The sequence below is a fragment of the Dromiciops gliroides genome, chromosome 6 (genome assembly GCF_019393635.1).
Source record: "Dromiciops gliroides isolate mDroGli1 chromosome 6, mDroGli1.pri, whole genome shotgun sequence".
Classification (NCBI taxonomy): Eukaryota; Metazoa; Chordata; class Mammalia; order Microbiotheria; family Microbiotheriidae; genus Dromiciops; species Dromiciops gliroides.
The window spans coordinates 14,035,365-14,063,157 of NC_057866.1; the positions used below are offsets into that span (position 1 = coordinate 14,035,365).

A 27,793-nucleotide genomic window follows, 5' to 3' on the forward strand; every position below is an offset into this window, starting at 1 on the left:
AGCACTGCTGGTCTCTGACTTTCATTTCGCGTAAGAGAACACCATGTGATGATATTAGTCTGGGAGAGAAAGAGGAAGTGAGGAAAACACACACACAGGGAGAGAGGGAGAGAATCAGAGAGAGTCCAGAGGGTCACAGAGATAGTGCTCAAGGGAGAGCCCAGGGACGGAGCCCGGGGGGATCTAGACAGGCCTGGAGGGATGAGGAAAAGGAATAGGTGACAGAGAGGGAGGCAAGACAGACCGAGTGGGTGGGGTTGGGCCCAGAGCAGAGAGAAAGCCCTGGAGAAGGACAGACAGATCAGAGGTAGGTGGGTGGGTGAGTATTTGGGTCAGAGAATCACAACGGAAAAGGAGAGCCTAGGAGAACAGGGGACCAACAGGAAGAGTGGGAGAAGAGAGGAAGCAGAGAAGAGGCTGAAGAGAGGAGAGGAGCAGGGAAGGAGGAGGAAAGAGAGTGGGAGGAAGAGGGGAGAGGGAGAAGATAAGAGGGGAAGGAAGGGAAGAGAGAAAAGCTTTAAGGTGAGGTAGAGAAGAGCTGGAGAGGGAGGTAGGAAGATGGAAGACTAGAAAGAATCAGTGGGAGGGAAGGGCTGAAGGCGGGCTGTGCCACCGAGAGCCATGGATGGGGATGGAATGCCTGGGGAGAAGAGGCCCCTTCTGGGCCCCACCCAGAGGAGCCATGGCCCAGTGGTCCAGGGAGGCCGCCGTCGAGCTGCGTGTGCTGCTGTGCTCCTGGTTGAGATGCTAGAACGAGCTGCCTTCTTTGGCATCTCTTCCAACCTGGTCCTCTACCTCAACAGTAAAAACCTCAACTGGGACGGTGAGGAGGCGTCTCGGGCCGCCTTGGTCTTTCTGGGGGCTTCCTACCTCCTGTCGCCCATCGGGGGGTGGCTGGCAGACGTCTACCTGGGCCGGTACACCACCATCATCACTAGCCTCCTCATTTATCTGGTCGCCTCCTGTTTGTTGCCCATCACCGCCTTCCCTGATGGCCGGAATTCCTTCTGTGGGGAGATGCCCCTCTACATCATCCAGCCCTCTTGCTCTGACAAGGGCTGCTTGGAGTCCCACAACCCCTACTGCGCCCCAACCATGTATGGAGGCCTTCTTCTGCTGGCCTTGGGCATCAGTTCATTCAAGGCCAACCTCACATCTTTTGGTGCTGACCAGGTGAGTTGAATGTACAAGGTCCTTGTTGGGGGAGGAGAGGGTCCTGAAGCAGGGGACCAATCATTTAGTCCATGGATTCCATTTACTTAGAGCGGCAGTCCCCTGATCACCCAAAGCCCCTGGGCCCAGTGACCTGGCACAATAAGTGGAGTTTGGCCCACACTGTGGGAAAGACCAAGACTACGGTGGTTAGGGGCTAGGTCTTAGTGATGTCAAGAGCCTCTGGGGCTAGAGATGCTTAGACCACCCTGTGGAGTGGGAGGAGGGGGTGAGAGATACCTGTTGAAAGGCTGAATTAGCCATGTCAAGGTGATATCAGTCCCCAACCGACCTGTGTCTTTGGGGTCCAAAGAGAAACAGGAAATGGTGCACACTGAAAAAAGTGATTTGTCTTCTCTGGGACATCTTTGTGGGGCTTCAGAGTGGTCACTAAATGGGAGAATGTCCAAAGGTGGTCAGCCACTACAATGAAGCATCCCAAATTCTGGCTAAATGAGTGTCAGCTGAAAGAACTGAAGATGTTTAACTAGAAGAAGAGCAGATTGAGGAGAATTGACTTCAAGTGCTCAGAGGGCTGGCCTGCAGAGAGGAATGAGACTTAACTGTTGGGTTCCCCAAGGGGAAGTGGCAGCAAGATGAACTTGAGCTTGAGGTCAAAAGGAAATTCCTCAGTCACTGGGTTGTCCAAACATGGAAAGAGGCTACTTAGGGCCAGCAGACTCCCCTTACCCTCACTGGGGATTTTCAGTCCGACAGAATACGCCCATTTGCTGGATTTGTTTAGAAGAGATGTTTGTTCAGACACAAGTTGTATTAGTCTCAGAGGTCCCTTCTAGCTCAGAGGGTCTGGGATCCTCTGAAGGCATGTTGCTTGACCCATTGATACCAAGTGAGCTTGGAGTCCTTCCTATCAGCTGCCTCTCATCTTTTTCTTCTGTGTTCTAAGGTCCTCCCTGTTCAGACAACCTCCATGCTAAGGTCCTTCCAGCTCTAGTATTTTGGGTTTTGAGGCAATCCTGCCCCGCCATCTCCAAGGACCCTCCCCAGTCTTACAGTCTACTAGTTCCTAAGTGCATGTGTATGTGTGTGATAGAGACAGAGACACAGAGAGAGATGAGAGAGAGACACAGAGAGAGAGAGACATACACACACAGAGACATCATAACCATGCTCAGAGATGAGCTGTATCCGAGGTCAGTGTGGTGAGAATCACCTTGTCAGACTCCTGAAGCACAGCCCAAGGTGGGAGGGAAGGAGGAGGTATTGAAGGAAGCCTTGGCTTTCCAACCCAGAGCACTCAGCACTCCCAGAGTTCTCCCATTTGGTTAGGAGCAGGCGGGGAAAACCGTTAAGATTTCCCCAGCAGCCAGACCCTCTCGTACCCTACCGTGTAGCTCTGGGCGAGTCACTCCCTCTCTCTGAGCCACTTGGCTATGATATACTAGATAATAACAACTTGTATCTCTAAAATGAGAACAGGATGGGAGGAAAGGGCCAGGGCGCTCACCCCGCTGAACCTCGTTTAGGAATATCAGGGACACATATCTAACAGCACAGGGATTTTAGAGAGGAGACCAACATGCCAGAAGACCTGGTGCAAATATGGCGCAGGCTTTGGATTTGAATAATCGTTGGTGTGCTCTATTCTTGGAAGGTGGGGAAGGCGAGAACCGGGAGACTAGCCCCCTCTCACTATAGGTCCCCTTACTTTGGGTTCATTCAAACTCAGTTCAGCCCTGGCGGAGCGTGACCTCTAAAGAGAGAGATCTGCTTCTTTCTTGAAGTCTCTGACTCGTTAGCTTCTGCCCCAGAAGATTCATAAGGACACATAGACCAAGACTTAAAAGGGGGTGGGGGAAAGAATAAGCAATTAAATAGCAACTGCTGTATGCCAGCCATTATGGTTAGCACTTTATAAATACCATCTCATTTGAGCCTCCCAACAACCCTGTGAGGTAGGTACTATTAACATCCCCATTTTATCATTGAGGAAACGGAGGAAGACAAGTTAAATGACACACAGCTAGTAAGTGGCTTCAGGCAAATTTGAATTCAGATCTTCCTGATTTCAGGTCCAGTGCTCTATCTACCGTGCCACCTAGATGCCTCAAACCATGATTCAGCAAAACAAGATACAGTAACCTCTACTTTTCTGGAAGGTTCATGATTAAAATATGAAAGCACAGAACATTTAAGCGGACTGGTGAATCGGCATTTCACCTTCATCTCATCTCATTGTTACTGCACAAGTCCTTCAAGGTCCATGTCTTATAGCAAGGCAGGCCAGGACTACTGATGACCATCTTTTCCTCTAAAAACATTGTAGTAGATACAGGGAGCATCTGCCCCAGTGTGTCCAGCACTGAATGAGGGACCTGGGTGCTCCTTGAACCCTAGAAGTTGCCTCCCAGGCTGGTGACATCCATCTCAGGATCACTGTTTGGTCACCTGTGTGTAGGGAAAGAAACACAAAGTGAAAGAGGCCAGGGCCTCTAAGCCTCCACGCAGGCTCACCTAACTCCCAAAGGCTGCCAAGTACATGCTTTGGCTGCCTTTGGGAAGCAGTTGCCTCAGGCACTCCTTTCCGGTTCACTCCCACTCCACAAACAGTCTAGTGACATAAAAATGGGGAGAGAGAGTGCTGAGAGAGGAAGGACGGAGGGAGAGGGAAAGAGAGGGAGTTATAGGAGAGATAGGAATGAAAGGAGGGATGGAGGGAGACAGAAACAGAGGGGAGAGAGAGAGAGAGAGAGAGAGAGAGAGAGAGAGAGAGAGAGAGAGAGCGCTTCTTTCTTGGCAAAAGAACAAGAATGAGAGCAGAAATTGTATCTCCCTTTAAAATATTCTGAGTGGGTAGCTCAATGCTCAACCCTTGCTGCTGTCACAGGACTAAGGGACCCAAAAGAGGGCTGTTTAGTCATCCCAAAGCACATGTTCTTCAATGCTATGCCACATGCATCAGTGGAGATTGGCAGGGGAGCCCGGCTCAGCTCCACAAATACTCCATTGGGGTGTGCTCTAACCAGAGCAGATGGGGGACCCCTGTTTATCCTCATTACATTGGCATAGTATATGCACAATATTTGTATCATGCATCTCTTCCCATAGCCCTCCCTGTCCTTCAGAGGGCATCTGCTCCCTCACCCCCAGGGCCTGCCCCATCCCTGCTTTGTTAAGTTCTCAGAATTATAGAATCCTGAAGTTTAGGGGGACCTCAGAGGTCATCTAACCCAATCTGTGCCTGACCAAGCAACCCTTCTGTGACACATTCACTTGATGAGCTCCACCACCTCCCAAGGCAACCCAGTGCACTCTGGGATGGCTCTGGGGTCAGGAAGTTCCTCCTGACATCCAGCCTAAATCTGCCTCTTTTCACACTCCTCCCCCATTACTCTTAGTTCTGTCTTCTGGTGCCAAACAGAACAAAGCTGATCTTCCAAAGGACAGTCCTTCAGATGCTCAAAGACAGCAAGCACATCCCTTCCAAGTCTTCTGTTCTCTGGACTAAATATCTTTGGTTCCTTCTCCGATCTTAATAGGTCCTTATGGACCTTGTGCCATTCCTGGCAACCTTCTTCAGCAGGTCCCAAAGCTCTTTTCTGTCTTTCTGAAAATAGTGTCTAGAACTGAAGTCATTCAGAGCTATCAGCTAGATTCCCTCTCTCTCTCTCTCTTTTTTTTTTTAGTGAGGCAATTGGGGTTAAGTGACTTGCCCAGGGTCACACAGCTAGTAAGTGTTAAGTGTCTGAGGCTGGATTTGAACTCAGGTACTCCTGACTCCAGGGCCGGTGCTCTATCCACTGCGCCACCTAGCCGCCCCTAGATTCTCTCTTGACGGGTCCAACCAGCAGTCTAGTGCTGGATGTCCTAGGGGAGTCTAAACGAAGCCCAAGGATTTAACCAAATCTTCAAGGAGTTATGAATCTGGAACCAATGGTAGCAGGTATTGGCATAAAAGTTCTATCAGAAAAAAAAGAAAAAAAGTTCTACCAGAGACCACCTCAAGAGCCAGTGGGGAAAAGGAGAGGGGGACTTTGGGAATTGGAGCTGGGAGGGACCTTGAAGATTATCTGAGCCAAACCTATCCTTGTGCAGATGGGGCCCCGGAAAGGAAAGGACTTGCTTGGGTATTAATGCAAATACTAATGTTAATAATAGTATTTCTAGAGTTGTTTAATTCTTACAAAGCTTTTCCCTAATCACAACCCAGGGAGGCATGGAGCAAGTTTTGCAAATGGGTGAAATTTGAGGAAGTCAGACAATGGTCAGTGGTTGGAAGGATGATAAGTCCCGTTTTGATGGAGTTAGAATGTTTGTGGAGTGAGAGTGAACTGGTCTGGGGTTCACCCAGCCAAGTCTATGTTGATGATCCATCGCCAAATAGCCAAGCTACAGGTTGCCATCAGCTCTCGCCACCAAACTTCTGAGAATCTATCCAGAACAGAAGCAGCTCCTCTTCTTCTAGCCTACTGCAGGGGTGACTTGTGCTGGCTCACTTCCAATCATCTTCAACATAGCTCTGGTCATGGGGGACAACCAAGGACCCCAAAGCCCGAGTGCTTTTCTGTTGAGACAGACCCTCTGTTCTTCCCCATGGAACCTGAGCTTACTCCCTCCCCGCCACCTCCACAGGAGGCACAGCTACCCAGCTGATCAGGGGCACCCCTGGGCATCCCCGCAACGTTCATACAGTGCTCTTCTCCCAACCACCCTCTGGTTAGAAAGTACAGAGACCAGTTTTACAGGGGAGCTAAATGAAGCAAGGCTAGTGATGCACTGTGACCAAAGTTACACAGACAAGTGTCAGAGGAAGAATTTGGATGCAGGTGGCGGGGATTTCAAAACCAACACTTCCCCTTGTGTCTGTGCTTCCCTTGTGGGCAGACTTGATGGCCCAGATATCCCAAGAATGTGTTTTAGAGGAAACAGCTCAACACTTGAGGTCAGGAGCCCTGGGGTCTGGTCCTAGCTCTAACAGTGATCAACTTGTGACTCCGGGAAAGTCATTTCCTTTCTGGATCTCAGTTTTCCTCATCTGTTAAATGGGGATAATAAGGATGCTTTCACTGGGTTGCTGTAGATCCATGCGCTAAGCATATGGACTCACAGCCGCAGCAGGGTCCCAATAATCTAGTCTCAGGGAGCAAAAGGACTCATATCCTTAATGGAGGAAGCCTGCCAAGAGTCTGACAGGGTGAGGCAGTAAAAAGATGGTAAAATGGTTGGCATTAACAGCTGAACACAATAACATACTCAAAAGAGGAAGCTGGTCAGAAACAAACCAAGTAATGTGACCCATGCTCTTCTCTCTGCCACGAGAAGGTCCCTCCCTACATGTATTTTTTTCCAATTACATGTAAAGATATCTTTTGAGTTCCAAATTTTTCTCCTTCCCTCCCCCTCCCAAAGCCAGCAAACAATCTAATATAAGTTATACGTGACAATCATGTTAAACACATCTCCACATTAGTCATGTTGTAAGAGAAGAATCAGAACAAAAGGGGAAAAACACAAGAAGGAATAAACAACAACAACAAAGCAATGACAAAAGTGAAAATAGTCTGCTTCAATCATCATTCAGACTCCATAGTTCTTTTTCTGGACGTGGAGAGCATTTTCCGCCATGAGTCCATTGGAGTTGTCTTGGATCATTGCACTTCTGAGAAGAACTAAGTCTATCACAGTTGATCATCACACAGTGTTGTTGATACTGTGTACAATGTTCTCTTGGTTTTGCTCATTTCACTCAGTATCAATTCATGTAAGTCTTTCCAGGTTTCCTACGTGCAGTTTTGTTAAGATAACAGGTGACACAGTGGGTAGAGTACCTGACCTAGAGGCAGGAAGACCTGAGTTTGAATCCTGACTCAGACACATACTAGCTGTGTGACACTGAAGAAGTTACTTAACCTCTCTCAGCTTCTGTTCCCTCATTTGTAAAATGGGAGTAATCACAGGACCTACCTCCTAGGGTGGTTGTGAGAATAATATCTATAGGGAGCTATCACAGTGTTAGCTATGGTAATAGCTGACATTTAAGTAGAAGCTCACTCATGTGATCTCCTTGGACATTCACAACCCCATGAGGTTGATCCTGCAGGGATTCTTAGTCTGGGTTTGCAAATGAGGAAGGAGGCCCATAGAGATTAAATGATTTGCCCATGGAGCATGGCCAATGTCAGAGGTAGGGTTTGAACTCAGGTCTTCCCAACTCCAGGTATCAGATGTGGATATGCTACATAAATACTTGGATAGTCATGCTGCCTCAGTGGCACTAGGAACACAGGTTGGAAGGGTGGTGTGAAGCAGGGCACTATGCCCTGGGAACTGGAGATGGGGACTTCACACTCCATGAGTTCCCACCCCTCATGCCTGCCTCCCTCACTCCCTGGTAGGTGATGGATCTTGGCAGAGATGCTACCCGGCGCTTTTTCAACTGGTTTTATTGGAGCATCAACCTGGGTGCAGTTCTGTCCCTGGTCGTGGTAGCCTTCATCCAGCAGAATATCAGTTTCCTGGTGGGCTACATTATTCCCGTGGCATGTGTTGGCCTCGCCCTGCTTGTCTTCATCTGTGCAACCCCTACTTTCATCACCAAGCCCCCCACTGGTAGCCAAGTGTCCTCTATGCTGAAGCTTGCCTTCCAAAGATGCTGTCCTGGGTGGTGCAGCCGCTGTTTAGTCAGGTAAGTGATCATTCTGCCAGCAATGATGGTGGGGATGGCGAGGACCACACGATTATAGCTGAAAGGGAGCTCTGAGACCATCTAGTGCAGCTCCCTTCACTTGGCCCGCTCACATGGAAATCGAGGCCCAGGGAGTATAGGTAGACAACTGGAAGGTACTTCTGAGACCAGACATTCCAAACTCTTTATTTTACACAGGGGGAAACTGAGGCCCAGAGAGGTTAAGCAACATACCAGGATGAGAATCAACCAATCAACTGACAAGCATTTATTAAACACTTACTATGTGCCAGGCTCTGGAAATACAAAAACAAAAAGTTTAACAGTCTCTGCCCTCAAGGGTTGCCTAAATAGTCTACTGACAAAAACAATGCATTCATCATTCATAATCTTCCTTGGAGATGTGGAGTGGAATGTTCCAGATCTTATCTAACGAAATATATCCCTGAAACATGGACCAATCCAGAGTCCCTGTGCGGCTGGTGGAACCATTAGACATATATAAGTATACAAAAATAGACACCCAATCAATTTAAATTGATATGGGTGGGCCCTAGCAGATGGAGGCAGGAATCAGGAAAAGCGTCATGTATGTAAAAGGGGGCGATTGAGCAGTTTTCAGGGAAACTGAGACTTCTTCAAGGCAAAGGTAATGAAGGAGTGCATTCTAAGCATGGGGAATGGGTACAGAGACCTAAGATGGGGACTCGTGTGAAGAGCAGAGGGAAAGCCAGCTTTATAGTCAGAGAGCAATCTGTAGTAGATCTAGAACAATGGGTTGGAGGCAAGTTGTAAAGGGTTTTAAAGAAGAATTTGTCCCTGATACTACTAGTGACAACAGATTTTATTGGCCAGGGAAGACCTATTCTTGGGAAAATTACTTTGATGGTTGTGCAGGGAAGATAGATTGAAAGGGGAAAGGCTTGAGGCAGGGAGACCAGTAAATAGGCCATTTCAATAGCCAGGTGAGAGATAGTGAGGGTATGCACAAGGGCAGTGCTTACGTGACTAGAGTAGGGAGGTGTTTGTGAAGGCAGAACTCCCAGAATTTGCTGACCGATTGGATGTGTGGGGTGAGAGTGAATTGAAGATGGTTGGACTTGTGAACCTGGAAGACTGAAAGATGGTGATACCCTCGACAGAAATAGGAAACTTCAGGAAGGGGTGTGTGGCAGGTGGATTTGGGGGCAAAGATCTGAATTCTGTTTTGGAAAAGTAGAATTTGAGGTACCAGTTGGACATGAAGGAAGAAACATCCATATGGGAATGGAGCTCAAAACTAGGATGACGGTGATGGTTCATTAAATTTCATCTCCTACCTCCACACCTTTGTGTGAACTGTCTCCTATGCCTAGAATGCAATCTCTCTTGACCTCTGCCTCTTACAATTCCCAGATCCCTTCAAAGCTCAGTTCTAGTGCCAGCTCTTGCACAAGACTTATTCTGATGCCCTCAGTTATTAGTACCCCATCCATAAAAGTATATGTACTTTGTATTTGCTTATGTGTGCCCCTATGAAGTTCCTCCAAAAGACTGTAAGTTCCTTGAGAGTAGCAACTGTTTTATTTTTGTCTGAATCCTTCACACTTAGCACAGTGCCTGTTACATTGTAGACATTTTATAAATATTTGTTGAATGAATAAATGAATGAATGAATGGATGGATGGATGGATGGATGGATGGATGGATGAATGAATGAATGATGAGGATGAGGGTAGGGGTGGGGATGATGAAGATTCAGATGATAACTACATTGGCTGGTGTCTGAATCCTTCTCACCTCATAGAGCCTCACAAGATGCAGATGGCCTGCCTGCCAGGTGGTCACCATCAAGTCATTCTCACCGTGAAGACGTCACCAACTTCCGGGTGCTGGTGAGGATCCTGCCAGTGATGTTGTCACTAGTGCCTTATTGGATGGTGTATTTCCAGGTGAGTGTCCCTCCTCCTCTTCTTTTCTTTTTTTTGGGGGAGGACAATAAGGGTTAAGTGATTTGCCCAGGGTCACACAGCTAGTACGTGTCAAGTGTCTGAGGTTGGATCTGAACTCAGGTCCTCCTGAATCCAGGGCCAGTGCTTTATCCACTGCACCACCTAGCTGTCCCTCCTCCTCTCCTCCTGCTCCTCCTCCTCTTCCTCCTCTGCTGGAGAGTTCAGCCTCACATCTCTCCTTTTAGCTTTCAAGACGTTGTCCAGGGATATGTGCAGGGTAGGAATGGAAGATGCCAGACAGATGGTGACCAGCAAATCCTTACTGCTCATGAGTCACTATATGCCAACAAAACACTTTCATCTTTAGGCTCTTGTTTAATCCTTAAAATGGTCCCATGATTGGGAGTTGTTGTTGTTATTTCTGGTTTTGGCTGCTGACTCATTTTGAGCTTGTGGTCCACCAAAACCCCCAAATCTTTTTTACAGGAGCTATTGTCTAGCCGTACATTCTTGACCTTGTACCTGTAAAGTTGATGTTTTGAACAAGTGTGAAACTTTACATTTATTCCTATAAAACGGTGTCATATTTGATAAAGCCTAGTCGCCTAGCTTGTCAAGATCTCTTTGGATATACATTTTGTCATTTGGTGTATAAACTGTTCCTTCCAGCTTTGAGCCATCTGCCAATTTAATGGCCATGCCCTCATTGCCTTCATCCAAGGCATGGATAAATATGATAAATGACATAGGATGAAGCATCCATCCCCGTGACCCTCCACTGCAGACTTCTCTCTCCCTTAGGTTTCTCCTCTATGAAACAAAGGGTTAGGCTGGTGATCTCTTAAGTTCCCTTGCTGCACCATACAAATCCCTGAGATTAGGAGACAAAGACCCAGAGACATTCTCCAGTTCACTTCACAGATAAGGAAACTGAGGTAAAGTCATGAAATAAGTTGGAGGCAGAACTAGAAAGAGACTCAGGACCCCAGACTTCTCTGACAGGGCTCTTTCTGCTCCACAGTCCCTTGGCAAAGAGGGGACACCCCTCCTCAAAAAAAGTACTTTGCTGCTTGGGCAGTTAGACATCACAGTGGATAGAGCCCTGGACTTGGAGTCAGAAAGGCCTGTGTTTGAACCCTGCCGTGGCTCCTTCCTGGCTAGGTGACACTGGGAACATGACCTCACTTTCTAATCTTCAGTTTCCACATCTGTAAAATGGGTGTAATAATGGCACCTACCTCCCAGGGTTGTTGTGAGGATTGAAGGAGATAATACATGTTAAACTGTTTGTAAATGCTATTTTTCCCCCAACGAATAGGTATGAGAGCTTAGTAATATGAGCTAACATTTACACAGTGCTGACTATGGGTGGGGCACTGTGCTAAGCACTTTACAGTTATCATCTTATAAACTGAAACAAACAGAAGTGAAGCTACTTGCCCAACGTCACACAGTTAGGAAATGTCAGAGAACAGATTTCAACTTAGGTCTTCCTGATTCCAGACCCAGTGCTCTATCCACTGTGCCACCAGGCTTATCAGAGTGCCTGACAAATAAAAGCTTAACAAGTTCTTGTGAACTGGCTGACTGGAAGAAAGAGCATTGAATGAGTGAATGAATGGATGGATGAAAAAGAGCAAGACGCTTAACCCTATTTGCCTCAGTTTCTTCATCTGTCAAATGGGCTGGAGAAGGAAATGGCAAAGCACTCCAGTATTTCTGACATGAAAAAAGTCCCCAAATGGAATGACAAAGTCAGATGTGACTGAACAAAATTTTTAACATTAATTTTAAAAAATATTTAGTTCCAAATTTTCTCCCTCCCCGCCCCCCAATTCCTTGAGAAGTCAAGCAATTTGATATAGATTATATATGTGTAGTCATGCAAAGCTCTCCATATTAGGCAGGCTTGAAAAGAAAAAAACAGACCAAAACCCAAAAACAAATAAACAAGAATAATAAAGTTTAAAAGTCTATTTCAATCTGCATTTAGACTCCATCAGTTCTTTCTCTGGAGATGGATAGCATTTTTCATCATAAGAACTTCTGAATTGTCTTAGATCATTGTATTGCTGAGAATAGCTAAGTCATTCATAGTTGATCATCGTACAATGTTGCTGTTACTGTATATACAGTGTTCTCCTGGTTCTGCTCACTTCACTTGTATCAGTTCATGCAAGTCTTCCCAGGTTTTTCTAAAACCATCCTACTTATAATTTCTTATAGCACAATATTATCCCATCACAATTTTATGCCACAACTTGTTAAGCCATTACCTAATTGATGGATATCCCTCAATTTGCAATTCTTTGCTACCACAAAAAGATCTGCAATAAATATTTTTGTACATATCGGTCCTTTTCCTTTTTCTTCGATCTCTTTGGGGTACAGACCTAGTACTGACTGGTATTGCTGGGTCAAAGGATACACACAGTTTTATAGCCCTTTGGGCATAGTTCCAAATTGCTCTCCAGAATGGCTGGATCAGTTTATAACACCAATAAGTGCACTAGCATCCCTATTTTTTTTACATCCCTTCCAACATTTGTCATTTTTCTTTTCTGTCATATTAGTCAATCTGATGGGTTTGAGGTGGTACCTCATGGTTATTTTAATTTGCATTTCTCTAATCAGTAGGGATTTAGAGAAGTTTTTTATATGACTATAAATAACTTTGATTTCTACTTCTGAAAACTGCCTTTGTATTCTTTGACCATTTATGAATCAGAGAATGACATTCTTATAAATGTGGCTCAGGTCTCTATATATTTGAGGAATGAGGCCTTTTTTGGGGGGGGGAATAAAGCATTTTTAATTGAGATAACAGGGCAGCAAATCTGCCATCCTAGGGGTTGTCCAGTGGATTTCCCCTAAATGAGGCTTTTATCAGAAAAAACATGATGTTAAAAAATGTCCCCAATTTCCTGCCTTCCTTCTAATTTTGTTTGTGCAAAACCTTTTTAATTTGAGGTAATCAAAATGATCTATTTTATATCCCATGATGTTCTCTATCTTTTGTTTGATCATACATAAATCAGATAGTTAAAATATTCCATGCTCCCCTCATTTGCTTATGATATCATCCTTTGTGTCTAAATCATGTACCCATTTTGACCATATCTTGGTATACTCTGTGAAATGTTGGTCTATATATAGTTTCTGCCAAACTGCTTTCCAGTTTTCCCAGCAATTTTTCTTAAATAGTGATTTCTTATCCCCAAATCTTGGATCTTTGGGTTTGTCAAACACTAGATTACTATGGTCATTTATGACTATGTATTGTGTACCTAATCTATTCCATTGATCCACCACTAGATTTTTTATCCAGTGCCAAATCATTTTGATGATTACAGCTTTGTAAAATAGTTTGAGATCTGATACAGCTAGGCCACCTTCCTTCACATTTTTTGCCATTTATTCCCTTGATACTAACTTTTTGTTCTTCCAGATGAATTTTGTTATTATTTTTTCTAGCTCAGTAAAATTATTTTTGGTTGGTATGGTATGGAATAAGTAAATTAATTTAGGTAGAATTGTCATTTTTTATGGATCAGCCTACCCATGAGCAATTAATATTTCTCCAATTGTTTAGATCTGACGTAATTGGTGTGAGGAGTGTTTTGTAATTTTGTTCATATAGTTCCTGAGTCTGTCTTTGCAGGTAGACTCACTAGTAATTTATGTTGTCTACAGTTATTTTAAATGGAATTTCTCTTTCTATCTCTTACTGCTGGACTTTGTTTTATGCATCAGAAATGCATAAAATGCATGTATAATATTATATAATATCAGCCCAAATTTTCCAATAAGGTACTATAAATACCCCAGGAAAGAAAAATAAAAAAATTCAGACTTCTTCTCCAATATGAACAGGGACCCAAAATTTTTCACACTGATTTTCCAGATTGTGGGGGCACTGTGCCCCTACCCCACAAGGGGGCTAGGCTGATGATTTATGTGGGTTTATTTTGTATTCGGCAACTTTCCTGCAGTTGTTGATTATTTCAGCTAGTTTTTAGTTGATTCTATAATATCATATCATCTGCAAAGAATGATAGTTTTGTTTCCTCATTGCCTATTCTAATTTCTTCCATTTCTTTTTCTTCTCATTGCTATAGATATTATTTCTGAACAATATTGAATAATAATGGTGATAATGGGCATCATTGCTTCATCCCTAATCTTATTGGGAAGGCTTCTAGCTTATCCCCATTACTGATAATGTTTGCTGATGGTTTCAAATAGATACTACTTTTCATTTTTTGGGGGGGTGGGGTGGGACAATGGGGGTTAAGTGACTTGCCCAGGGTCACACAGCTAGTAAGTGCCAAATGTCCGAGACTGGATCTGAACTCAGGTCCTCCTGAATCCAGGGTCGGTGCTTTATCCACTGCACTACCCAGCTGACCCTAGTACTTATCATTTTAAGGACAGCTCTATTTATTCCTATGCTTTCTAGTGTTTTTGTTTTTGTTTTTGCAGGGCAGTAGGGGTTAAGTGGCTTGCCCAGGGTCACACAGCTAGTAAGCGTCAAGTATCTGAGGCCAGATTTGAACTCAGAAACTCCTGAATCCAGGGCCGGTGCTTTATCCATTGAGCCACCTAGTCGCCCCTCTTTCTAGTGTTTTTAATTGGAATCTGCATTGCATTTTGTCAAAAGCTTTTTCTGCATCTAGTGAGATAATTGTGCTTTTTGTTGTTGCTGTTGATATGGTCATATTTGATATCATCAATCATGCGGATAGTTCTCTTAATATTGAACCAGCCCTGCATTCCTGGCACAAATCTCACTTGGTCATAATGTGTGTTTCTTCTCATATATTGTTGTAATCTCCTTTCTAGTATTTTGTGTAAAATTTTTGCATTAATATTTATTAGGGAAATTATCCTATAGTTTTCTTTCTCTGTTTTTGCTCTTTCTGGTTTAGGAATCAGCACCTTGTGTATTAAAGAAATTTAGTAGGATTTTTTTCTTTGCCTATTTCCCCAAAGAGTTAACATAGTATTAGAATTAATTGTTCTTTAAATGTTTGGTAAAATTCAATGTGAATCCATCTGGTCCTGGGATCTTTTCTGAGGAGTTCATTGATGGTTTGTTTCATTTCTTTTTCTAACATAGCATTATTTAAGTATTCTATTTACTCTACTATTAATATAGGCAATTTATATTTTTGTAAATATTCATCCAGTTCCCTTAGATTGTCAGATTTATCGACATATAATGGGGCAAAAAAGCTCCCAATCATTGCTTTCATTTCATCTTCATTGGTGGTGATTTTACCCTTTTCATTTTGGTTTTCTTCTTTCTTTTCTTAATCAAATTAAGTTTATTTAATTGATTTTTCATAAAACCAGCTTCTACTTTTATTGTTAGTTCAGTGGTTTTCTTACTTTCAATTTTATTAATCTCTTCTTTGCTATTAGGATTTCAATTTTGGTGTTTAATTGAGGATTTAATTTTCTTTTCCTAGAACACACCCAATTCATTGATCTACTCTTTCTCTATTTTATTGATGTAAGCATTTAGAGATATAAAATTTCTCCTAAGTACTGCTTTGTCTGCATCCCATAAATTTTGCTATGTTGTCTCATTGTTGTCATTCTCTTTAATGAAATTATTGATTGTTTCTATGATTTGTTCTTTGAAGCACTCATTCTTTGGGATTAGATTGTTTAGTTTCTAATTAATTTTTGATCTAAGTTTCCATGGCCCTTTCTTTGTTAAATATAATTTATTGCATTGTGGTCTGAAAAGGATGCATTTAATATTTCTTCTTTTCTGAATTTGGTTGAGAGGTATTTATGCCCTAATAACATGGTCAGGTTTTGTGAAGGTCAGATTTGAACTCAAGAAAAGTCTTCCTGACTTCAGGCCAGGCACTTTGTGCACTATAGTGCCACCTAGTTGCTCATATATACTCCTTTCTATTCCCATTCAATTTTCTCCAGAGGTCTATTATATCTAACTTTTCTAAAATTATATTCATCTCCTTAACTTCTTTCTTATTTATTCTTATTTATCTTATGGTTAGATTTTTGTCTAGTTCTGAGAAGGGGAAACTTAAGGCCCTCCAGTGGTATAGTTTTACTGTTCCCAACTATAATTCATTTAACATTTCCTTTAAGAATTTTGGGTGCAGGAGGGCAGCTTGGTGGCACAGTGGATAAAGCACAGACCCTGGATTCAGGGGAACCTGAGATCAAATCCGGCCTCAGACACTTGACACTTACTAGCTGTATGACCCTGGGCAAGTCACTTAACCCTCATTGCTTCTCCCCCCACCCCCACCTCCCAAAAGAAGAATTTTGGATGCTTTACCATTTGGTGAATATATGTTTAGTATTGATATTCTTTCACTATCTATGGTACCATTTAGCAAAATGATGCTTCCTGCCTATCTCTTTTAATTAGATCTAATTTTTCGTTTGCTTGTCTGAGATCATAGTTGCTCCCCCCTGCTTTTTTTTTTTAACTTTAGCTGAAGGATAATAGATTCTGCTCTAGTGCCTTACCTTTACTCTGTGTGTGTCTCTCTGCTTCAAGTGTGTTTCTTGTAAACAACATATTGTTGGATTCTGGTTTTTAATCCATTCTTCTCTCTGCTTTGGTCTTAAACAAAGCCTTTCATAAGTACTTATTATATTCGAGGCAAATACAAAAGCAAAGGCAATGTCTGCTTTCAAGGAATTTCTATTCTTGTTGGGAAAGAACACACAGATAGGAGGCTGGAATGGTGTGTGGTGCCAGTGGATTGGAGACTGACATTCCTTCTAGGAGCAATGCAGTTGGTTCAATCTTGGTTCCAAGCTCAGTGAGTGGAGGTGGCATGGAATGGGGCAGGTGGGAGCAAAGCAGAGGGTGAGGCCATCTAGATGAGAGTAGGAGAGGGAGCAGAAGTGAAGCACACCAGGGCTGTGTCTGCAAAGCCCCCTAGACTAAGAATTACACAGTGGAAAGAGCACCAGCCCTGGAGTCAGGGTACCTGAGTTCAAATCCGGCCTCAGGACACTTAACACTTACTAGCTGTGTGACCCTGGGCAAGTCACTTAACCCCAATTGCCTCACTAAAAAAAAAAAAAAAAGAATTGCAGCTGCTACCATTGACGTTCCCACGTCCCTTTGCCTGTAAATAGAAGAATTTTATGGACCTAAATTTTATTTTCATATACCATGGATGTGAGGTAATAGAATCCAAGCTCTTGGAGATCCAGAACTGTTCCTTTTGCCTTTCTATCCCCAGTGCTTATGAAGTGTAGAGCACATAGTAAGAATTTCATAAATGCCTTTGTTTTTTAAAGCGGCTTTCCCCTCACTTCGATCCAATCCAACAAACACTTCTTAAATGCTTAGTGAATTAGCCTGATACAACAATTGGGTTGAGAGCTGGCCATGGAATCAGGAAGCCCTGGGTTCAAGTCCCACCTCCAGCACAAAGAGGCTAGGTGATCCCGGACACGTGTCCCAGGTCACACTCTAAAACCTCAGTTTCAGGACAGATTTTCTTATTGGGAGTTCCTTGCACCAGTGGAACCACAGGTCTGGGCAGTAACACAGACTACGTGGAGGTACTATGTTGGGATAGCTCAATTCCAGGGAAAGGGACCCTGGGAAAGCCCTGCTTTCTCCCTGATGCCGGACACATCACTAACTCTGTCTCTTATTTACTTGAGGCAAGGAGGGGCTAGGTGGAGGGTGCAGAGCAGCATTCTGCCTAGGACTTGGCAGCATTCAGGAAAATTCTGGAGAACTTCTTGTGAATCTGGGGAAACCTGTGAAGCTGACTCCCAGTCTGGTCTCTGTCTCTACCCCAGATGCAGTCCACTTATGTCCTACAAGGCTTGCACCTCCAAATCCCACACATTTTCCAGACCCACTCGGACAATGGCAACAACAGTGACACACTTTCCCAGGACAGTGGAAACTACAGGGTGAGACAGATCCTTTCCAACTGACCCTCCCCAACCCCCACACCCAAAACCAGGAGTGGAAACAGCCTTGCCCTGACCCATCACCAGCTCCCTGGGCTTCTGAGAGACAGGAAGTGAGCCCTGGTCAGCAAATGGCCTGGGTCAATTCCTGTAATCCCACGTGAGGGGCAGTGTGTGGGCATGTGGGTGGCCGTGGGGATATGGAAAATGGGCTGGATTGAGGGGTAGCAGAATGAAGCCTGACACTTATTAGCTGTGTGACCTAGGACTGGCCACTTCCATTGGCTCCACATCAATTTCCTCATCTGTAGAATGGACTTCCTACTGACCAGGGTCAATTGGAGAGTTATGGGTACCCAGGAATTAGAGCTAGGAGGAATCTGAGAAGCTAGATGTCAAAACTAGAAGGGACCTTGAAAAACAGAACATGGACTGTCAGAGCTGGGAGGGCCCTTAGAACCCAGAATGTCAGAGTTGGGAGGGGCCTTAGAATGTGGAATGTCCAATCTGGAAGGAATAGCGGAACCCAGAATATCAGCACTAGGCAGTTGATTCCAAAATGGAATATTAGAGTCAAAAGAGACTTCAGAACATAGAATATTAGTGTTGGTGGGGACCTTAGCACACAGAATGCCAGAGCACCCACAGACGTTAAAAATGGGAGCATAGAATGCCAGGATTAAACGAGGCCACGGAGATATCTAGTCCAACCCTTCTCAAAGTGTGGCCAGGGAAAGGGTCTCCTAGGGGTCCCCAAGACCCTGTCAGGGCGTCCTCAAGGTCACCATTACTTTCCTAATCATACCAAGACGCTTTCACTTCTAATATGGTAAATATTGGTAGATGGCACCAAAGCTCTTTGGGGGGGCACCAGAAGCTTTTCAGAGTAGAAAGGGGTCCTCAGACCCCAAAGTTTGAGAACTGAGATCAAAGCGTGACCTGCTCATTCTCCTGTTGAGGACACTCACTTCACAGGCACATCTCCCATGTCTTCAGTGCTGAGATGGTTACAAAGCCCTTTAGGGAGCATTAAAACCCCCATTTCCCCTATGAGGAAACAAGCAGCCCAGAGAGGCCAGGTACTTTGCAAAGTCCGGGCCAGGACAGATTCCGGTCTCCCGATTCCGAATCCATCGTTCTTGCCAATTAACCCCCCACCCTCAGCCCCGATTGATTCTCCACTTTGTGTGGAGTCCTTAGTGGGCCGTAGTGGGTGCAGCGCCGGCATCAGCCTCCCAGGAAGCATGCGCTCGGCTTCCCACTCATCTCTGTCTTCTGTCCTCCTGCCTTCGCTCCCTCCCCAACCTGTGGGTGCTGGGGGAGTCCTTCACGGGGTCGAGGCATCCTGAATCTCCCCTAACGGGAGGCCTCAGCTGCTTCATTCCGACTGGTCAATGGCCGGTTAAGAGCATCCCCTTGCTCTGCTCCTGTTCCCACACGCCCCGGGATGTGCCACCAGCACATGCAGCAGCCCTGACCCGGCCCCCTCCCCACTCTCTGCTTCCCAGGCCACATGATAGCCTCTGACATGCTTCCCCCCTCCCCAGTTTCCAGAAGCCTGGCTCCTTTTGGCCAATGTGGTCGTGGTGCTGATTCTGGTGCCCCTCAAAGACCGAGTCCTCGACCCGTTCCTGCAGCGGCGGAAGCTGCTTCCCTCACTGCTCAAGAAGATGGCCCTGGGCATGTTCTTTGGGTTTGCCTCCGTCATTGTGGCAGGTCATTCTGGGGGAGGGGGCGTGGGGACCCCCACTGGGCATAAGGGAGGGGACCCGACAGCCCACAGCCAAGGGTGGGGGAGCTGAGGCCAGATCTGGTCATCATAGACAGAGAGGGAGGGATCCTGCACCAGGAACATAGAATGTCATAGAAGTCATACAGGACCCCAAATATAGAATGTCAGTGTAAGAGGCGCCATTTTAGCACAGATAAAAGCATGCTTCAGCCAGAAGAGACTGAGGAACATAGAATGTTAGAGCCTGGGGGAAACTTGGGACAGAACCCAGAATTTTAGAGCTGGAAAGGACCTTAGAACATGGAATGTCAGAGCCAGAAAGGTATCTTAGAACATGGAATGTCAGAGCCGAAAGGATACCTTAGAACAGGGAATGTCAGAGGTGGAAGGGACCTTAGAACAGGGAATGTCAGAGCCAGAAAGGTACCTTAGAACATGGAATGTCAGAGCTGGAAGGGTACCTTAGAACAGGGAATGTCAGAGCTGGAAGGGACCTTAGAACAGAGACTCTCAAAGCCAGAAGGGTACGTGAGAACATGGCATGTCACAGCCTGAAGGGTACCTTAGAACAGGGAATGTCAGAGCTGGAAGGGTACTTTAGAACATAGAATGTCAGAGCCAAAAGGGTGCCTTAGAACAGGGAAAGTCAGAGCTGGAAGGGACCTTAAAACAGAGACTGTAAGAGCCATAAGGGTACCTTAGAACAGAGAATGTCAGAGCTGGAAGGGAACTTAGAACAGAGACTGTCAAAACCAGAAGGGTACCTGAGAACATGGAATGTCACAGCCTGAAGGGTACCTTAGAACAGAGAATGTCAGAGGCAGAAGGGTACCATAGAACATGGAATGTCAGAGCCTTAGAAAGATCTTAGAACATAGAATGTCAGAGCCAGAAAGGTACCTTAGAACAGGGAATGTCAGAGCTGGAAGGGTACCTTAGAACATAGAATGTCAGAGCTGGAAGGGACCTTAGAACAGAGACTGTCAGAGCCAGAAGGGTACCATAGAACATGGAATGTCAGAGCTGGAAGGGTACCTTAGAACATGTAATGTCAGAGATGAGAGGGTCCTTCTAAGGTATCTAACCCTACCCCTTCAGAGAATACGTTCAGAGCAGAAAACTGAAGCCAAAGGGGCAATGACTTGTCCAGGGTCATACAGGATGACAAAGTTGGGACTCAAACCTAGTTGCCCATCTAGAGGCCTTCCCCTTTCACTGTCCTCTTTATGACACAATCCGTATGGTCCATGAGTATGGTCCCTTGCCTCCTGGGGCAGGCCTGTGCTGTAAGGTTGTGCCCACTGGTGGGTAAATTGGGCACAGTAGATGATGAGGCTGAGAGTCTATAGCCCACAGTCCCTGAGTTGAGAAACCCTGATGACCCCCAACAGGCATCCTGGAGACCAAGAGGCTCCAATACATTCACCGCAATGAGACGGTGGCTCAGCAAATTGGACAAGATGAGTACTTCGCAGCGCCTGTGTATATCTGGTGGCAGATCCCTCAGTATCTCCTCATTGGCATCAGCGAGATCTTTGCCAGCATCCCAGGTACTGCAGTGGTCCTGGTCCTCCCTAACCCCTTCCCCAGACAAGGCCAGGAGCTGTCGAAGGAGGGATGGTTGGATGGTGGGTTCCATCTTGAATGAATGAAGATGGATGACTCAGGGTGAACCCAGCAGAGATCAGAAAGGCTTCTCACCCTCCCAAGGCTGGGGATTGCTGGCTATGAAGCCAGAGTTTTGGCTGCCCCTCTCTCTCTGGATCCCCTGCTTTCTCTGAATCTCAGAACTGGAAGCAAATCCTGCCTCCACTATGCCCAACAATTAGTCCTCTGACTACCACAGAAAGATCTCTGAAGACAGGACATTGGCCACCTCTCAAGGCAGCCCAGCCTGCCAGGGATAGTTCTCCCCATTAGGTGGTTTTTCCTTGTGCCAAGCTCTGATCTGCTTTTGGTCTTGGGTGGCAGCTTGCAGAAGGGTAGAAACCCTAGGTGGGCACCTGGAAAGATGCAGGCATGGTGCCAGGGGAGGGTGGGGAGGAGAAGCACAGGGCAGGGATCCCTAAGCCAGGCTGTGCAGGAGGAAAAGGCATCTGTCCTAAAGGCAGAGCGAACACAGCTCAGTGTTGGTCCAGGGGTGTGTGGGGGCACCAGGTTGAACTAACACACTTCCCCAGGGAACTTCCGTGGGTCCTTGCACAGGGCCAGAGGCAAAGCCCTTACCCGCACCCCCTGCATGGGTGGGCCCCATGCCAGCTCAGATGCTCGGGCCTTCCCCAGAACAGAACCAAAGCAGGCTGCCCCCCGGGGCTCATCAGCCCAGGTCTCTGGTCTGCTCTGGCCCTGAAACGTGGCTGCTTTCCCTCTTCAGAGTTGAGCCCCGGGGGGCAGCTAGGTGGTGCAGTGGATAGAGCACCGGCCCTGGAGTCAGGAGTACCTGAGTTCAAATCTGGCCTCAGACACTTAACACTTACTAGCTGTGTGACCCTGGGCAAGTCACTTAACCCCAATTGCCTCACTAAAAAAAAAAACCAAAAAATAAACAAACAGAGTTGAGCCTGGAACCCATGAGGAAGCGGGTTGGCACAGGGGCCGAGTCCTAAGGGAGAAGGTCATTCCTGGCATCTTGTGGCCCAGGTTTGGGGTTTCCTTTCCTGCCCACTTTTCAGCTGCCCCAGGGTGACCCTCCCTCTCTCCTAGGTCTGGAGTTTGCCTACTCAGAAGCCCCCCGGTCTATGCAGGGGGCCATCATGGGCATCTTCTACTTCCTGTCTGGTGTTGGCTCATTTCTGGGCTCCGGCCTGGTGGCTTTGCTGTCCCTCCCAGCAGGGGGCTGGCTGCACTGTCCCAGGGATTATGGTATGTATGTGGGGGTGGCAAGGGGGTACGTGAATAAACTTAGGGGTTAGGGTGGCTAGAGTCCCCTGCCTATTCTGTGCCCTCAGATACCCAGTGCCCCAGATGTGAAAGACCTGACGCCCTTGGGCATAGCTTCAGTGTTAAAGAATCACAATTAGTTCAGGCTCTAGTCCAAACTCCTCAGATGGGAAACAGGCCCACAAAAAGGAAGCGACTTGCTCCGTCCCAGGGTGAGGGAGTAGAGCCAGGGACTCAACGAGACACCCACCCCCACATTATTATTATCCCCCCCACTCCGTGGGCATCGGAGCCTCAAAAGAGGTGACGAGCAGGGCATCCATCTCCACTCAGGGAAGAGGGGGAGACCCTGACTCCTGGGGAGAGGAGAACCGAGGGGCAAGTGGAGGTGATGCTGAAGTCCCCTGACCCCCAGGATTCAGCAAACCCCACACAGCCCTTCAAAGTGTGTGAGGAACAGTCATGGGGTGGGCCCGCACTTTCACTTCACAGAGGGAGAGCAGAACCCAGGGAAGTTAGGTGACCTGCCCAAAGTCACCAGGGTGGTGTCAAGTGATTTAAACCCAGATCCCCTGTCTCCCGCCGCCCCACGCCAGCCGCAGGGTCCCTAGGGCAGGGGCCCGTGCACTCAATCCCCTTGTCTTGCAGGAAACATTAACAATTGCCGGATGGATCTCTATTTCTTCCTGCTGGCTGGCATCCAGGCTGCCACAATCCTCTTGTTCCTCTGGATCACCAGTATCTACGAGCGGTCAGCTCCTCCTCCTCCCCCAACCTGCCGCCACTGCGCCGGGAAAGATGGCGGCTGAGGGGCGCAGGGGGCCAGGTCCGAGCAGAGTTAATAAGCACAAGGGCCAGGACTTGCCACCTCAGGGCTCCGATTCCCTTTCCATTTTATTTTGTACCCAACGTAAGAATAAAACATTTGTCATAAATAACGGACCCCAGCCCTTCCTCACCCCATGGCAATGAGGGGGGGCGATTGGGGGAACAGGAAGGAGTGGGGGGCTGGGACCTTGCGGGGGTGGGGGTGGCAGGCAGGGAGACGGGAGGACTTAGATCATACCACAAGAGAAACATCTGACGCTGGGGAAGGGCCTTCTCTGACCCCAACCCCCAGGACTTGGGGCCCAACGTCCCTAGGCGAAGGGGGAGGGGCTGGACGTCAGGAGCTGCCCCGGATCCTCTCCATGTAGCTTCTCAGCTCATCAGGGTCCCTTAGCCCCATGTCCTCGCACACCCAGCGGATGTCATCCTCCCCAGCCACCAGAATAGACTGCACCGCGGGGGGCCGGGGGCTCCTCGGGGGGCCGGGCTGGGGGCGCCGCCGCAAAGGTCACAAACTCCACCCGCTTCCTTCGGCCCCCTGGCTCCTTCCGTGGCAGGGTTGCCCCCAGGGGTGGGGTAGGGTCCGGGCTGCTTCCTCCTCCTCCCCCCCCCTTCACAGTGGCAGCCCCCCTCCCCCGAGGTGGGAGGGGCCGGGCTTGGGGGCCTCTCCTCCCGAGGCGGTCGCCGATCCAGCTGCCGGCTCAGCTCCTCCTGATCCGTCCCCAGCCAGACCCAGTTGTGGGGCTGGGGGGAAGTGGGGCCCCCAGAGGCTGGGGCATCAGGGGGCTCCTTGCGCTGGTACCGCAGCACAAAGACCACGCCGTTGACAAGGAAGATGAGGATGGCCAGGCAGAAGATGCTGAGCAGGGCGTAGAGGCCCAGCTCCAGGTCCGTCACCCTCTGAGGGGCCCTCACCATCTCCTCCCCCTCCTCCTCCTGCTCCTCCTCCCCCTCCTCCTCCCGCTCTTCCCCTAGGTCCTCAGGACGCTCAAACTTGCTCCTCAGTCCCCCCTCTCCCCCTGCGCCCCGATGCCTCCCCGCTCCCCCAGTGCTCTCAGTGACCGGGGGAGCAGAGGCAATTGGGGGAGCCTGTTCGTGCTGCCGAGGGGGCGCCGGGGGTACCCCCAGCCAGGCTGTGGCCGAGGCCAGCGGGGGCCGGTGTTTGCCCCGGCGGCAGGACTCTGGGGAGTGCAGACCCACCTGCAGGGGCATACCCTCGTCAGCCCCTCCACTCACCAGCCCCCCAAAGAAGTCCCCTCGCTCCTTGCTGGGGGCTGTCGAGGAGAAGGCTCCTGGCTCCTCAGTGGAAACGGACAGGGCCAAGTCCTTGGGCTCAAACAGCTCTGCTGGAGCCAGGGTGTGGTCCGAGAAGGCCAACCACAGGGAGAAGGCCACCTCCTACAGGGCCGGGCAGGCGGGGAGACACCACACAGTGGGAGAGCGGAGACACACGGGCAGACACACAGATACCACAGAGACCCACACGAAAGAGGCGAGAGACGAGATCACACAGAGAAGCAACGACGGGAGAGAGGGACCGAGTTAATCACCCACCTTCCTTTACGCTCCAGAGGGGCCCAGAGCCAGGGGTTAACCTGAGCCTTTTTGTGTGGTCCCTCCTCCCTCTCTCCCCAGGAGCTCCACCCTCCAGGCTCCATCCTTGTCTCTCTGGAGCCCCTCACCCCGTTGCCCTCTGGGAAGGTTGACCCTGCCCATCCATGGACCCATCTCCTGTCTTGGCCTTCACCTGTTTCAAGCTGGGTGGAGCTGTGTGTGCCCAACATGTTGCGGTGATCTCTCCAGGGTGGGCGGTGCCCCGGCTCAGCGCCAGCGAGATACTCATCACCGGCTGTGCCCGAAGCTCCAGCACAGAGACCTTTTCGTCTGTCACAGACAGAGTCTGTTCTCCAAGGATGGAGTCAGATAGTGGTGAGCGGACCTAAGGCAGGAAGGAGAGCTGAAGCGGGGAGGGGAGAGCCTGCCCAGAAGGGCTCTAGGCCCCACACCTCCATCTTCCTCCTGCCCCATCCTCCCCACGCTCCCTCTCACCTCCAAGGAAGTAACCCCTGGCTCCCGTCCAACCAGTGTTCTGCCACCCTCCAGAGTAGCCACTCGAGGGTCTTGGACACGGGCATGGGGTCCCACGAGGTGAGACACGTCCAGCAGCCAGTCAGGGCCCAGGAGATAAGTAAGATGGCGGCCTCCGTCCTGAGGATGGGCAACGAAAGGAACGAGGAACCGGACACCAGCACGCTGGTATTGCAGCCGGCAGCTCCGGGCCCGCCGGTCGGCCTCCTCGCCTCCTTCCTCAGGCTCGGTGGGGGCACTACCCGGCCAAGGACAAAGTGGTCAATGAAGGAGGGTGGCCTGGAACTCCCCTCTCTGACCCACGCCAGAGGCCCCTCTTCAGTAAGAGCAGGGCATTCTCACCCCCTTGTCCTACACCTGTCCACTCCTCTACACTGACCCTATTCCCTGCTCCCGATGGGCTGAAGAATCCGGAGGTTCTTACCCTGGGGTCTGTGAACTTAGAGAAAACGTGGTAACTCCATTTCACAGAACTGGTTTCTTCTGAAATACTGTGTTAATTTATGCCTTTTAAAGCATGGCACTGAGAAGGATTCCCTGGGTTTTCCCAGACTGCTCAAGGGTCCAAGACACCCAGAAAAGGGCCTAAGTTACAGGGTGATAAGGTCAGGGGGCTGAGAGGCATAGGGGGTCTCAGAAATCATGACCTACTACAAAGCTCAAGGAAAGCAAAGGTTGGAGCTTCGCCCAAGGTCACCCTTGGCCTTGGCCTTGCTAAGAGTGATGGTAGGGGCAGCAAGGTGGCGCATTGGATAGAGTACCGGCCCTGGAGTCAGGAGTACCTGAGTTCAAATCCGGCCTCAGACACTTAACACTTACTAGCTGTGTGGCCCTGGGCAAGTCACTTAACCCCAATTGCCTCACTAAAAAAAAAAAAAAAAAAAAAAAGAGTGATGGTAAGACTCTGGAGAGCATCCACAGGAGGGTGGCCCAGCTGGTCAAGAAAGAGTCTTCGGGCCTTAGGGTCGTGGCCGAAAGGGTCCATCCTGACTGTGGCAGAGCCAGGGTTCCCGAGGGATCAAACGCCCCTCAGGGGTGTCCCAGTTGGGCAGAGGCCCCTCGTGGCTGCCCCCAAACATCTCTCCTACTCAAGAATGCAGTCGCCAAACGGGACAGAGACCTCCACCAGCTCCTTCTGACCAAGGGGCAGAAGGACGGCATTAATTCTGGTGACTTCCATCGTTTGCCCTCCCATGCCTGCAGCCCAGCACGGTCTGTCCCATCCAGAGGGGCAGCTTCTGCCCCTCCTGCCACACCCTGCCACCTTCTCTAGGGAGATCCTGCCTCTGCTCTCCTCCCTCCAGCATCCAAGCTGCAGAGACAGTTGGCCAACCCAACATGAGCCCTGAAATACCCTGGCTGGCCCTGTCCTGAACTCACCCATTGGCCGGCCCAGGGACCCTCCAGCCTCGGACTTGCTCCAGGGTGGTGTCTGTCATCTCGATTCTCAGTGGCAACAGCGGGGCCCACACAGTGACCCGGAGTGAGGCCCGGAGCCGGCGCCACCAGAAGTCTATCTGAACCCCCCGGGCCCCCTGGCTCTCCTTGCCTTCCACAAACACCTCACTGCAGGCTTCTGACACCTGGAGGGAAGCAGAGGGCTCAGGAGGGCAGCATATACCTGGGAAGGTAGGTGTGAGGAGGTGTTTTATCTACGGCTGACCCAGAAGCAAGGGTCTGCTGGATTAGAGACCAAGTGCTAGAAGTGGAAGACCATCTACTCTGACCTCACTGACAGAAGACAGGCCCATGTGGGGGAAGTGACTTGACCAAGATCATACATTTAGAGACAACCGACCCAAGGGATAGAGCACTGGACTTGGAATCGGGAAGACCCGGGTTCAAATCCTACCTCTGACACTTACTATCTGGTTGACTCTAGGCAAGTCACTTAATCCATCCACCTCAATTTCCTCTACTGGAAAACCAGGGCATCAGGCTCAATGGTCTTCAGAGACCTTCTAGCTCTGAATCTATGATCACCTGGAAAGAACCTCAGAGAACATGGAATTCATACAGCCTCTGGGGCAGAGGAGGGGAGGCTGACTACGCTCCGAGTGGGAGAGACCACCCTCTTTTCACCCCACCGAAATCCCCTTCCCTCTGCAGGTGGATCTTAATTCCATTTTGTGTGGGCTGATGTTCAAGCCAGTCTGGGTTCCTTGAGTGCACCTGCACTGTTGGGGGGCTTCGGAGAAGAGTCTGAGGGGCCGGCAGAAGGACCATGACGCCCACCCTGGGACAAAACACCGGCTATAGTGAAACCCACACACTATGAGCTGACCGTATCATTGAATGTTGTTGTTGTTGTTGTTGGCATCAGGCACCATCCTGTTCTTTACCCAAGGTCAGGCCTAAGCACACGACTAAAGCAGGCCTTCAGCTGGCTCTGCATACCTAACCTGGTCTTGCTAAGAGGGTCCAGACAGGGTCTAGGCAAAAGGGACCAGGATGGGAAAGGTTCTGGACACCAAAGGAGCAGAAATGAAAGGGGCTTCAGAGGTGATCTGGTCCAAACCCCTCATTTTACAGTTGAGGAAAGGGAGG

At 48.5% G+C, this 27,793-nt stretch overlaps 2 protein-coding genes across 2 annotated transcripts in view; one reads left to right on the top strand and one right to left on the bottom strand.

The window, feature by feature from the left end:
• On the top strand, positions 1–23,268 carry SLC15A3 (solute carrier family 15 member 3). The gene is made up of 8 exons (XM_043970785.1): positions 1–1,173; positions 7,569–7,858; positions 9,645–9,789; positions 17,602–17,718; positions 19,266–19,434; positions 20,842–21,000; positions 22,154–22,312; positions 22,979–23,268. Exons 1-8 carry the CDS (start codon positions 622–624, stop codon positions 23,137–23,139), a joined length of 1,752 nt encoding a protein of 583 aa, XP_043826720.1. The 5' UTR covers positions 1–621; the 3' UTR covers positions 23,140–23,268.
• TMEM132A (transmembrane protein 132A) overlaps positions 23,192–27,793 on the bottom strand; it is a 13,774-nt gene continuing 9,172 nt past the window's right edge. The window contains 6 exon segments of the mRNA XM_043970784.1: positions 23,192–23,619; positions 23,621–23,766; positions 23,768–24,556; positions 24,906–25,097; positions 25,208–25,484; positions 26,627–26,829. Of these exon segments, the coding sequence (XP_043826719.1) occupies positions 23,496–23,619; positions 23,621–23,766; positions 23,768–24,556; positions 24,906–25,097; positions 25,208–25,484; positions 26,627–26,829 (1,731 nt within the window). The 3' untranslated portion in view covers positions 23,192–23,495.